The 14,161-nt window shown below is 39.9% G+C and overlaps 1 protein-coding gene across 8 annotated transcripts in view; it reads left to right on the forward strand.

The window, feature by feature from the left end:
- The first annotated feature begins 2,170 nt into the window (after nucleotides 1–2,170).
- The window catches only part of trappc8 (trafficking protein particle complex subunit 8), a 79,364-nt gene continuing 67,373 nt past the window's right edge, over nucleotides 2,171–14,161 (forward strand). For 6 of the 8 annotated variants that reach the window (XM_008114909.3, XM_008114910.3, XM_016995139.2 and 3 more), the window contains exons 1-2: nucleotides 2,173–2,567; nucleotides 11,188–11,382. In XM_008114909.3, coding sequence (XP_008113116.1) covers nucleotides 2,411–2,567; nucleotides 11,188–11,382 — 352 coding nt within the window. In that variant the 5' untranslated portion in view covers nucleotides 2,173–2,410. Of the gene's footprint in view, nucleotides 2,568–11,187; nucleotides 11,383–14,161 lie in introns of all 8 variants that reach the window. The other 2 variants (XM_062980417.1, XM_008114913.3) reach the window with 2 other exon arrangements.

Raw genomic sequence — 14,161 nt, forward strand, 5'->3', positions numbered from 1 at the left:
CTGCAGCTTGGGGGTCCTCCTGGACTCAACGCTGACACTTGACGCTCAGGTGTTGGCGGTGGCCGGGAGGGCCTTTGCACAATTAAAACTTGTGCGCCAGCTGCGACCGTACCTCGAGAAGTCGGATCAGGCCATGGTGGTCCATGCCTTAGTTACCTCCAGACTGGATTAGTGCAATGCGCTCTACGTGGGGCTGCCCTTGAAGACGGCCCGGAAATTGCAACTAGTCCAGCGTTTGGCAGCCAGGCTTCTAACTGGAGCAAATTACAGGGTGTGTTCAACGCCACTGTTCAAGGAGCTCCATTGGCTGCCATTTATTTTCTGAGCCCAATTCAAGGTGCAGGTGATCACCTACAAAGCCCTGAACGGTTTGGGACCCACCTACCTTCGTGACCGCATTTCCCCCTATCAACCTGCATGGTCTCTACACTCGTCGGGGAGGCCCTCCTCTCGATCCCACCACCTTTGCAATCGCGGTTGGTGGGGACGAGGGAGAGGGTCTTCTCCATTGTGGCCCCCCACCTCTGGAACTCTCTCTCCAGGGAGATCAGGCAGGCCCCTACCCTCCTCACCTTTCGGAAGAGCCTGAAAACTTGGCTTTTCCAACAGGCCTTTGGTGACTGATCTCTATAGTAATGGATTGACCTGTTGCTTATCTCAGTTATTATACCCTATTCCTTTAGCAGGCCATAGTATATGCCTTCGCCAGCACTTTAACAGGACAATAGTTCTGGAATCTACCTCACCCTAATTGAATCTGACATTAATTGCACTTTTTTGGCCCAGTTCTTTTTTTAGAGCCGACCCAGGATTTTATCATAATATATTTATTGTATCTTGACCTATTACTTGTTTTATTGTTGATTGATTGTTTTATTATGTTTTTATATTGTTTGTGACCTAGGCTTGGCCCCATGTAAACCGTCCCGAGTCCCTTCGGGGAGATGAGGCGGGGTATAATAATAATAATAATAATAATAATAATGGCAACTACACCTATTGATAACTGGCAAATAGAAGGAGAAAACGTGGAGGCAGTGACAGACTTTATATCTCTAGGCGCGAAGATCACTGCTGACACAGACTGCATCCAGGAAATCAGAAGAAGTCTACTTCTTGGGAGAAGAGCAATGGCGAACCTGGATAAAATAGTGAAAAGCAGAGACATCATTTTATACCGCACTTTATTGTCCATTCAACTGTGAAATTTCCTTTTCCCATTTTGTAACACTCTGCACTTTGCCTGGGATCTACGAATTAGTCTCCTGTTTTTAACACTGTATCCTGCTTGTTGATTTTAATGATTGTTTTTATTGATGTTGATGTTTTTTACTGGGATAATTGTTTTATTGCTTTGTTACTGTTATTTGTTTGTTTTATCGGGCCAGGCCCCATGTAAGCCGCCCCGAGTCCCTTCGGGGAGATGGGGCGGGGTATAAAAATAAAGTTAATAATAATAATAATAATAATATTATAAGAAAAGGCAGAAGAGACAATGGCGAATAGCCAGCCACATGGCCAGCCCAGGGGCAGTTTAAACCGGAAAAGGAAGTTCCCTCACAGAAATTCCATTACTAAATCATCAAAGCAGGGGAGGAGACAGTGCCTAGCAGAAGAAGTAAAGGCAAAGCCCTTTTTGGAAAAGCATGCATAGGAATGTGGAGGAAAGGAACCCCTCAGCTTGACCCTGTCTCTAGACTAGCTACTCATTGAGGTCTGGAAACTTGAAGACACAAGAGACTTGTGCAGTTCAGGGATGAAACCCAACAGCAGATCACAGATTACAGGTTATTCAGTCTAACAACTGAAACCATTACCTTGCACATTTACAGTATTGTAAATCTTCAAAAGAAGATTGTACTCTAAAGCAGGCCTGGGCAAACTTGGGCCCTTCCTCCACTGTTTTGGACTTCAAAACACCTGGAGATAGGGCCCAAGTTTGCCTATGCCTGCTCTAAAGGGCTCTGTCATGCTTTGCTAACAAGTTATGGTGTTTGAATGCCATTTTCCAAAAACATTATTAAGAATTGTGATTAGTGCCTGATGTATGTCTTTCTGGCTTTGAAAGAAAGAAACACCACAACCCCCTCACCTCCCTTCTGCTTTTGCCTTGTCTGTCTCTCCCTCCTTCCTGCTCACGCCCCTGTCACGTGACCACGGCCGCAGAGGCTGCCGGGATCGGGTTTACCCGGTTGTCTGGGTTCTCCTGATCCAACATGGCGGCTCTGGGCGGTCACTGAGGGGCCGGGGAGGCAGCCTCGGAGGGAGAGCGGCGCCTGGCCGTTGAGGGGCCTGCTGAGGCCTCGTCCGCACCGAGAGGGCGTCACTGAGGAGAGAAGGAGAAGGAAAAGAGCGGGCGCCGGGTGGGAAGCGCTTGGGCCGGCCTGTCCTGAGGAGGGCCTCCGGCGCCATGGCCCAGCGGGTGCAGTCGGTGCAGGAGTTCCTCCAGGATGCCTTCGTGCCTTTGGTGGCCGCGCTGTGCAGCGAGGAGGCGGAGAGAGTCACCCGCAAGAACAACCTGGGCTTCTGCGAGCTGGTCAAGCCTTTCTGCCGCCTCACCTCGGAAGGTCGGTGTCGAAACTGGGTTGTTTACACGGGGAAAGAGGGAGGGAGGGAGGGAAGGAAAGGGGTTGTTTACCCAGGAGAAGACGGCAGCCTGAAGTCATGGGGTGATACCTTTCCCGACCATTTCTGAAGCCGGAGAAGGGAAGAGCGGTCGGTGCCGTTTCTTCCTCTCTGACTGAACTTCCTGTCTGAGGCCACAGTGAGGCATAGCTGTTGAAGCCTTGTTTACAGTGAAGGGATGACATTGGCTCTTCCTTAGGATCACATTGCAAACATCTCTGAAAGGGGTCCACTTTGTGCAAGGGGCACCTACACCAGAGCTTTCACAATGCATCATGTGGGTGGCACATTTTTTTTTGACACACATCATTTAACTAACACAGAACAGACAATCCCCAATTTATGAACAAGATTCTTATCTACAAGTTTGTTCTTAATTTGAAGTTGTATGTAAGCTGGAACAGGTACTATATATATAGATACTAGCTGTGCCCGGCCACGCGTTGCTGTGGCGTTGTCTGGTGGTGTTGGTGAGAACTTGTTGAGGTAGTGGTGGTATTGAATGTATGTTGTATGGTTGTCTTTATGTTTAGTATGCATTTGGTTGTTTGTGTACTGTGAAAGTGGTGAGGGTAGAGGGGGTCTATGTCCCTGTGTTGTATTGTATAGTATTTATACGTTGTCCATGTGTTGTGAATGCCTGGATTGTGTCCTGCTGCATAGTAGAAAGGGTTGGGCTGGATGGCGCCTAGGGGTCTCTCCAAACTCTTGGATTCTATGCTTCTATTATTATTATTATTATCATCATCATCATCATCATCATCATCATTATTATTATGTAGAGGCTGGATGGCCATCTGTCAGAAGTGCTTGGATTGTGTCCTCCTGCATGGTAGAAGGAAGTTGATCTGGATGATCCTTAGGGATCACTCCAAACCTTAGCATTGTATGATGTTGTTATTATTATTATTATTAGTAGTAGTAGTATTGAGAGGCTCGGTGGCCATCTGTTGGGAGTGCTTGGATTGTGTCCTGCATGGCAGAATTGGGTTGGATTGGATGGCCTTTAGGGGTGTCTCCTAACTGTCTGATGCTATGATTCGATGTGTATTATTATTGTGCAGATATTGGATGGCCATCTGTCAGGAGTGGTTGGATTGTGTCCTCCTGCATGATATAAGGAAGTTGAACTGGATGATCCTTAGGGGTATCTGCTAACCTTAGGATTGTATGATATTCTTATTCTTATTGAGAGGCTGGCTGGCCATCTGTTGGGAGTGCTTGGATTGTATCGTCCAATGGCAGAGTTGGGTTGGACTGGATGGCCTTTAGGGGTCTCTCCTAACTGTCTGATTGTATGATTCGATTTGTATTATTACTGTGCAGATCTTGGATGGTCATCTGTCAGGAGTGCTTGGTTTGTGCCGTCCTGCATGATAGAAGGAAGTTGAACTGGATGATCCTTAGGGGTGTCTCCTAACCTTATGATTGTATGATATTCTTCTTCTTCTTCTTCTTATTATTATTATTATTATTATTGAGAGGCTGGGTGGCCATCTGTTGGGCGTGCTTGGATTGTGTCCTCCATGGCAGAATTGGATTGGACTGGATTACCACAGTAATTATTTCATATTACAATAGAATCTCACTTATCCAACATTCGTTTATCCAGTGTACTGGATTATCCAACGCAGTCTGCATTTTAGTAGTCAATGTTTTTGTAGTCAATGTTTTAAATTCATTGTGATATTTTGGTGCTAAATTTGTAATTACAATAATTACAACATAGCATTACTGAGCATTGAACTACTTTTTCTGTCAAATTTGTTGTATAACTTGATGTTTGGTGCTTAATTTGTATAATCATTACCTAATTTGATGTTTAATTGGCTTTTCCTGAATCCCTTCTTATTATCCAACTTATCCAACGTTCTGTCGGCCTGTTTATGTTGGATAAGTGAGACTCTACTGTATATTTATAATCTTATATTATCTTCTTAGAACTGGATTATATGAGGCCCCTTCTACACAGCTGTATAAAATGCACACTGAAGTGAATTATCTGGCAGTGTGGACTCAAGATTATCCAGTTCAAAGCAGATAATATAAGATTATAAATGGGTAATATAGCTGTGTGGAAGGGCCTTGAGTCTACACTGCCATATAATCCAGTTAAAATCAGATAATCTGTATCTTACAGGCAGTGTGGAAGAGGTCTGAGGCCTAACTGTGCCTGTCCCCTGGGCTGAGTAGGTTGCTAGGAGAGCAAATGGGCAGGGCTTAGCGTTCTAACTGGCAGCAATTGGATAAAAAACAATTATTCCTTTCCCTCTAATTAGGACTTTATTTTTCTTTTCTTTTTGTTGTATGAACGTAGAGGCATGGATGAGGGGTTGTGTTGCCAAGTTTAGTGTTTCTGGGATGTGTTGTTTTGTCCTAGGCTGACATTTTTTTAATCCTTTTATATATACACACACACACACACACACACACAGAGTAGAGTCTTGCTTATCCAACATAAACAGGCCAGTAGAACGTTGGATAAGTGAAAATGCTGGAAAATAAGGAGGGATTAAGGAAAAACCTATTAAACGTCAAATTACGTTATGATTTTATGAATATAAATACTGTAAATAAATAATAATTATGTTATGATTTTACAAATTAAGCACTAAAACATCATGTTCTACAACAAATAGACAGAAAAAGCAGTTCAATACATGGTAACATTATGCGGTAATTACTGTATTTATGAATTTAGCACCAAAACATCTCAGTGTATTGAAAACATTGACTACAAAAACATGGGCTACTAAAAGGCAGACTGTGTTGGATAATACAGAACGTTAGATGAGTGAAGATTGGATAAGAGAGACTCTACTGTATATTAATATTTATATGGCTGAAGTTACTTAAAAATGTACCTGTTCTGACTTACATACAAATTCAAATTAAGAACAAACTTATACACACACACACACACACACACACACGTTTATGGCATTGAATGTTTGCCTTTTATGCTGTGAGCTGCCCTGAGTCTCTATGGGGAGATAGGGCTGGATAGAAATTAAGTTTTGCTTACATATACTTGTATATATATAGAGGGGGAGGCTTTGGACAGTATAGGGAAGGGTTAACACCCTGTCTGTGCCTCTGTTGAGAAGATTGGTGAGAAAGGAGACAACTTTTCCCCATGATAACTCTTTCAGGAGTGAATTTCCCTTCCCTTCTCTCACTTCCTGTTTGTCTCATCCCATTTCTTATCTATTACTCATTTGTAACTTGGGGGCTGCCTATAATGTATGGGGACACAATGTATCTTATGAAAATCATTCATTTGTGTTTTTTAAAATATATGATATGTAAGATAATGACATCTCCAAGATTTTGGTCATTTCTTGTTATGTTCACACAACACACCTACACATTGCAGCTGATTCACTAACATGTTGCAACCCACAGTTTGGAAAGTTCTGATTTGCACTGTAGAATTAATGCAGCTTGGCACCACATTAATTGACTTGGCTCAATAATCCGAAATTAGAGATAATTTAAATTTACGAAGAAGTAGGCAGATCAATCAGTTGTAGTCACAAACAACAGAGGGGCAGTCTACACCGTCCATTTAATGCAGTTTCCAATTGGTATTGAAGACAGTGCTTTCACTGTGCAGATGATTACAGAGGAAAACCTGGAACCAGTTTAAGGCCCAAATGGTGATTATACAAATGAAAGTACTGATGCAAATTAAGGACTTCCTTTTTGTTCTGTTGTGGGAGTTTGACTGCTACAAGTTGAAGCTAGCTTCGAACTGCTTAAAACTCCCCTCTTTTTTAAAGTTTTACACTCATGGTCTGTGACTGTAATAATAAAATTCATTAATACATGCATGGAATGGTCAGTGTAAATGGGGCCAGAGTGTCATGTGGTAACTTGGAGACTATGCAGGTTACACTTGGTTGTTGTTATTATCATTTCTGCCTGAGTGCAGAAATATACTTTGACACCACTTTAATTGTCATGACTATAGATCTTGGGAGTTGTAGTTTGATTAAGCACTAGCACTTGTTGGCAGAGAAGCCTAAGACCTAGTAAAACTATTATTCTCAGGATTTCATAGCTTTGAGCCATGGCAGTTAAAATGGTATCAAACTGCATTAATTTTACACTATAGATCAGTCATGGGCAACACCCTCTGGGTGTTTTGGACTTCAACTCGCAGAAATCCCAGCCAGTTAAGAATTGTGGGAGTTGAAGCCCAAAACATATGAAGGGCTGAAGTTTTCTCATGCCTGCAACAGATGTTCCCCTTGTTGTACTGAGGCACTTTTAAGTTGCATAGTATTGTGGAATGTTGCCTTTTCACGAATCTGACCATTTGTTTATCTAGTCCACCCCATATATTGTCCATTTTGAGACATCCGTGTTTGGATTCATCTGAAGCCCTATCTGGAGATCCTTGATAATCTCTGGTGGTATTCCATATACCTTCTATAGACCGTGCTTAGCTTCTGAACCTTGCACACAGAACTGAATGGTGGTAAGGTCAGAGGTGCTTTTGAGGACAATTGACATGCAAATAAAAGAGTGATGCTGTTCAGCAGAAATGATTGTGCAGGCATAATGCAATCTTGAGAAACAAATATTTTGTTTCTTGTGGAAGTGATTGGATTGTTTTAAACATCTTTCTCTCTTGGATGGTGCATTTAGCAAAACACTAATTGTGGCTAACTAAAGATCAATATTATACACATTTTCAGGTTTGTATAAAACTTACCATGAGGTTTTCTAGGCAAGATTGTTCAGAGGAAGTTTGCCTTTGCTCCTTCTGACAGGTTGAGAGACAGTGACCAGCTCAAGGTCATATAGTAGGTTTCCAAGATTGTGCGGGGATTCAAATTTGAGTCATAGTCTAGTATTCAAACTGCCACCATGCTGGCTCTTCATGTGCCAAGCTTTTGTGTGTGTAATTTATGTACAACATATCTGCTCCAAAGAGTTTTAAGATGTGACTTCGATGTAGTGTTTTCTGTGCTGTACAATATACTGGCATTTGATAATGAGTTCATCACTAGAGATTGCTCAGCATTGTATTTAAATGCACTAGTATAAAGTGAATTCTATCTTAGAAAAATATAATACATTCATTAAACGGAGTGGACCTTTGATATATGCACTCAATCTCTGTCCTATTTTGGTTGTAATAATGGAGGACTGTGTGCAATTTGCAGATTTTTGACTGATTCTATCTTTGAAGTTTCAGAAGTAAAAAAGTAAGTAAAGAAGTAAAAAGCAAATTTCATAGACGTATTGATACTACAATAACAAAGGGATGCGAAAGATAATGACTGGCACCCTGCTCAGTAATTATGATGCTGTAAATCTGAAACATTTTAAGCATTATAGTTAACATGTATAGTCATAGCACCATAGCAGACATCAGAAACTCAATTTGCTTAGGAAGGTGGCCACAAAAATAAAAGAGTTTTGGAAAGTGAGGTGCTCACATATGCAGCTGCTGCCTGCCAGTGATGTATGATGTGAAAAGCAGTGACAGCAATCCCTGTGGGGTCCTGTCACGATTCCTTTTTGATCTGCACTTCCTGGTTGGTGAGATCTAGATGTGTCATCCTTCAGTGCCCAGCTCTTCCACACATTCGAACTTCTATTGATTGGTGCCATTACCTGGGCTTTAAAATGGATTGTCAATTTGGGAGACATAACTATATTGGCAAAGCTCTGTCATAGTTGCGTCATCCAAGAATGCAGGGTCTCGGCCATATGATTCACAAGTGATAATGTACTTGTATTGTAAATTTTGTAGCCATAATAAAATATTGTATGAAAATTTTGAAACCACACAGAGATGTTGTAATTCGAACAGTTTAACTTCTGGAAAGACCAATTGCTGCAGCTGTTGGTCCAGTTGGGTTATGATAAAGCCATGATGAAAAAAGAAAAAGCCTTGTATTTCTGTTGTCCATTCTCTTGTGACATAGTGATACCAAAGATACTGGAAGCTCTCATTTCCATTTTTATTTATGTTTGGTCAAGGTATGATGAAACTCTAAACTGGGACTAGGACAGCAGTTCTCAACCTGGAGTCCCCAGATGTTGTTGGCCTTCAACTCCCAGAAACATTAACAACTGGTAAACTGGCTGGGATTTCTGGAGTTGTAGGCCAAAAACATCTGGGGACCCCAGGTTGAGAACTACTGGACTAGGATAACTACACACCAATTTTTATTGTTCCTGTGAGTACTAATCCTCATAGTCAGCAAGAGTGGAAGATACAACCCAAAATCATCTAGAAAGGTAGTTAGCCTAAATTGTTAATTTTAGCTGCATTGTAGCAAGGTGAATAACCCATGTGTAAAAGATGGAAATGTTTTCCAGACCCTGTGTGACTACAAAGGTGTGTGTGTGTTAAGCAGGCAGGTGTGTGACCTTGTTCATATGATGTGTTCCAATAGTGATTAAACCTTGCCCTATTCTGGCACCCAAATGGTTTCATTGTGGTTTTAGAAGGATATTTTGCAGTCCAGGTGTACTGAGTCAATTACTTAGGATGAGAAGACTATGATGGTAATATCTACAAAGTGAAAAAATATGTAGGACAGGATAAATGTTTAAGAATCAAGTAGACTTAGAGTTGGAAGGGACCCCAGGCACATTAATCAAATTCCTTGCCATTGCAGGAATACTTTACAAAAGCATTCCTGAGAGGTGGTCATTATCCTATGTTTAAAAATCTCCAACTCAAATAATCATAACCTCATGACTGGGCAAGATGTATACATTTTTTAATCTGAACAGAGGAGTTGAGTCTAAAGTAGGCTTGCACAAGCTTTGGCCAGTTGTTTTGGACTTCATCTCCCAGAATTCCTGCCCATAGGACAGACTGGCTAGTATTTCTGGGAATTGGGAGTCCCAAAACCTAGAGGGTCACAGGTTGTGCAGGCCTAGACTGGAGAAACCAAACAGACCTAGGTTCATCTGTATAGTGCTGTTATCTGAAGCTATTTGTAAGTGATGTATTTCAGTGACAGGATATATTAAATGGGAAGAGCCTTTTTTTTTTTTTAAGATTTAGAAAACTCAGGGTCTTGAAGGAAAACTGTTTGTTTTTTGTAAGCCACACGTAGATATAATGCCTTTATTCACTTTAGACTCTGTTTTTCTTTTTTATAGGGCCATGAATATGTAATTTGTGTAACAAATAGACATGTGGTTATTCGCTGATCACTCTTAATTATAGTTATAATCCTGTGCTCTTAGTGCTTGGAGACCAGAATGTAGAGTGACATATAAACATTCAACAAATCTATTTCATGATAGCCGCTGTAGCATAGTGTGGTTGGATTAGGACTCTGGAAGTTCATGGTTAAAATTCCTGCTGCACTGTGGAAATCCACTGGGACCTTTGGAAAGTCACTCTCTCAGCCTCAGAGGAAGGCAGTGGCAACCCCTCCCACTAACCAAATCTTGTCAAGAAAGCAGTGTGACAGTTTCTCAAGTTGCATTGTGTGGCTTTTTCTTTTTAATTGGGTAATCTCAATAGTTTGCATACCTGGGAAGAATGGGTTGCTGGATATGGCAGAATGAGATACAGAAAGCTCTTGACTTGCTGTGCATTGGCAGAGTAGCTCTGGGTGTAACAGAATGGTAAGATTTGTATCTGAACCACTTGTCAGTCTCTGCATTCAGATTTACGTTTTTTGCTCCGGAAATCAGGTTATGAGGATACCCCCCCAAAGAAACTAGAAAATTCAAGTGACAGTTACATTTCTTTCAGGGAAATTTGCTTATTGGCCCAGTTTTCTTACATGTTGCAACTTGTCTGACACTAAAATAACTGTGTCTGAACTAGGTGGAAAGAGGGAATTAAGCTACATAGCTGCTTAACTTTTGTGACAAAAATATTAAAAGCTTTGCATGGTTTATATTCTGCATCAGTTTCTACTCCAGAAAACAGACATTACTGTTTGGTTTAAAAAATGTTTAACTCTTTTTTTAAAAAGTGGCAGTGCTCTACTAAAAACAGCAAATGAAGTCATGGCTGTATGTGAGCATCTTTTTTCTGTGTCTGCCTTTGTTTTCAGATTCTGTTCATCTAACAGCTACACAATGTTCTGTATTTTAATTGACAGTAAGTCTGTCCGAGTCCAGTGGGAGTCCCTTATTAATGAATTTTGAATTGGGGTCTAAGTAATTTTTATTTTGACCTTTTTAGTCTTTAATATATTTGAAGGTAGTGAATCAGTACATTTTATACAAATGTTACAAATGGAGTGATGAATGGGTTGTTGTGAGTTTTCCCAGCTGTATGGCCATGTTCCAGAAGCATTTTCTCCTGACGTTTTGCCCACATCTAAGGCAGGCCTCCCCAGAAGTTGAGAGGTGTATATACCTATGGAAGGCTTATGCCTCTCAACCTCTGAGGAGGCCTGCCATAGATATGAGTGAAACATCAGGAGAAATTGCTTCTGGAACATGGCCATATAGCTCAGAAAACTCACAACAGCTCAGTGATTCTGGCCATGAAAGCCTTTGACAACATGGAGTGATGAGTGTCAGTTTAAAGTATAGTCATTTAACAAGTTTGTTTTCTTCTTTTAGTGCACATGAGAGATCCCAACAATCAGCTTCATATAATCAAGAACTTGAAAATTGCTGTCAACAACATTACTACTCAGCCACCTCAACCAGGAGCCATTCGGAAACTTCTCAACGATGTTGTGACGGTTAGCCAGCCTACTGAAGGATTAGTTGCTAATGTGATTACTGCAGGAGATTATGATCTCAACATTAGTGGTATGTAACAAGAGATTAAATGTGTTAAAAAAATCTCCTTAATGTAAAAGATGTGTTCCACATATGTTTAAATTTGTTAATGAAGTTTTAAAGCTTTATGCAAGTTTGTATAATAATGATTTAGATAGCCAGAAAATGCTTGGGTTTTTTTTGTTGCTTACTGCTTTGTAAGTTTGTATCTACTCTGTGTATTGTTTTTGTTTTTCAGGTTAATAACAGGATCTGTATTTGGAATTTTATTTTTATGAGGGCAAATCTATATAGCTACTACTGTTGACAAAAAATGCAGTTATTATTCATTCTTAATTCACCCACTCCATAACCGTGTAATAAAAGGTACCCATGTCTTCTGGGCTGGCATCATCCATTGTATCATCTCCCCACTATTCCTTCTTGCCATTGCTGCCTTTTTATTTATCCCCCTCTGGACCAAAGTGTATGGATGAGCCAGAGATGAAGAATAGGAGGGCTCAATTGTCATTATTGCCTGAAGGATGCGGTTGTTACTGGTGAGGAGAACTAACATGTTTACCCTGAGTTCTAGACTTGTGGAGATTACCATATTTCAAAGTCACCTCTCTAAAACTCTGACCCCTCTCCAAAACCCAGTTTCAGCACTATGCATCATGACGTCATTGTTTAAGGCACTTCACAGTGTGAAAGACAAACAGTAGAAAATGCACTGATTGTAGGGCACAACTTTTGTTAGATGTTAATTGAGATGAGAGTATTGAGACAAGGAGAACTGCAGGATAACATACCTTCTTCTCTGAGATGTAATTACTATGGAAAAGATGTTGAAATCTATACCTCTTCATATGAATATTCAACAATGTGTATTTTATACTAGTAGGTTAAATGTTATGTAAGATTAACAGAGAGAATATAAATGAGGTTTAAATTTGTAGAATACCAACATCTATAGAGAGCACTATCTATACTATTTGCAATATATACATTTAAATAAATTATACTTTGTTTTTTAAGCTGTAAAACATATTCAAACTTGGTTTTTCGCTTTTGTGGAAATGTTGCTGCTGTCATTACCTATTGGTTTAACATTATTTATTTTATAATTTTATCCTATTTATATACATTGGAGATGTCTGTCAATCAATCAATCAATCAATAAGGGGAGAGTTGTTACTTGGCAATTGAATGAAAAAATATATATGGGTGCTTGCCTTTTTAATTTCAGTATTTTTACAATTAAAAATTGTAATCCCGCAAACATAGGAACAGTAAATGTTTTAATTCTAAAAGTATAAATGGAGATGAAGTTCCATCAAAGTGCTTAATCTACAGATTGACCTGTTATTTGAAAATAATTCCTGATGAGGTTAATATAATTTGCATGCATAACTTTTTTTTCTGGATTCTTCTGATTTAGCTCTGTTACCGAACTTCATTGTACATTTATAGATCTCTAGAATAGGCAACAATGTCTGATGAAAGCATAGACTGAGAAGGGATTTAAAACAAGCAGGAGGTGACATTGAGTAGAAGCAAGGGTCACACCTGGAATATATTGGGATATAAGAGTAAGGAAATAATGTGGGACTTTAAAGGTAAGGATAAAGAACATGTGTTGAATTCAGAAGACCTGCAACTACTGCGATTTTAAGAAGCCATGTCACATAGTTAAAATGATTAGAGAGGTGAATAATTTTTGCAGCACAGTGCTCGATAGATATGAGATGACTAAGGTAAGCACAGAAGTAGAAGATTTTGGCAATCTAGATGAGAGAAGACAATGCATGAATCAGATATGTTCATATTTTTGCAGTGTTATCTGCAGAAGCATCATATCTTAGCTGTTGACATAATGTAGGGACTAAAGAAAAGGGAGGGGTATAGATTGAATAGGGCAGGTAACATTTAATGGGTAAGGAAAGACTGGTCACATTAAGCCAAAATACCAGAGATATAGTCAAAGTTAGTGAAATAGTTTGAAATGAGTTAACAATGGCTGCATACAGGATAATACTGAAGGCAATGAATTTGACGTCAACAGAAGAAGTGGCTTTGGAAATTTCAAATAAATGAAGTGTTTTAAAGTTCCACTGATTTCAGTGGGAAAGGGTAAATATATTTCTATCTCCTCTATTAAAGCAAATAACACAATGTAAACATTGAGCAGATCATTCTGCTTTTTAAAATATGGCACGAAGAAGGGCAGACACTGAGGAATACACCTACAAGGGGCTGTTTGGTCATTTGATGCCAAGTGACCCATAAATCTGGAATATTTATTTAACATATTTATATCCTAGCTGTTTGAACTCAGGAATGAACCACATATTGTCCACCTTGTCCTAAGCTGCCCAATTTATGTCATAGTACAGTACAGTGAAAATCTGAACTTAAATTTTCCACGATCAAGTTTAAATTTCTAGTGCTATAAAATTGCAGTGTCAAATTTTACTAGCTTGCTTACAATAACCAATAAGTATTGTACTACTTTGGTTACAATAATGAAGCTAGTAAAATGTGGACTAGACAATGCTACTGTTAGGTGGATTTTGTAATTGGTTGACCAGCCAAACTCAAAGGATGCTCAATAATGATACCTCTTCATCTTGGAGAGAAATAACTAGTGGAGTGATGCAAGGTGCTGTCCTGGCCTCCCTAGCACTATTCAACATCTTTTACCAGTGCCTTGGATGATGAAATTATCTTTAGCAAATTGGTAGATGACACCCAGTTAGGAGGGGTAGCTAATATCTTAGAGGACAGGATCAGAATCTAAAATGGCATTAACAAACTGGAGAGCTGGACC

This window comes from Anolis carolinensis, chromosome 4, assembly GCF_035594765.1.
Source record: "Anolis carolinensis isolate JA03-04 chromosome 4, rAnoCar3.1.pri, whole genome shotgun sequence".
NCBI classification, from domain to species: domain Eukaryota; kingdom Metazoa; phylum Chordata; class Lepidosauria; order Squamata; family Dactyloidae; genus Anolis; species Anolis carolinensis.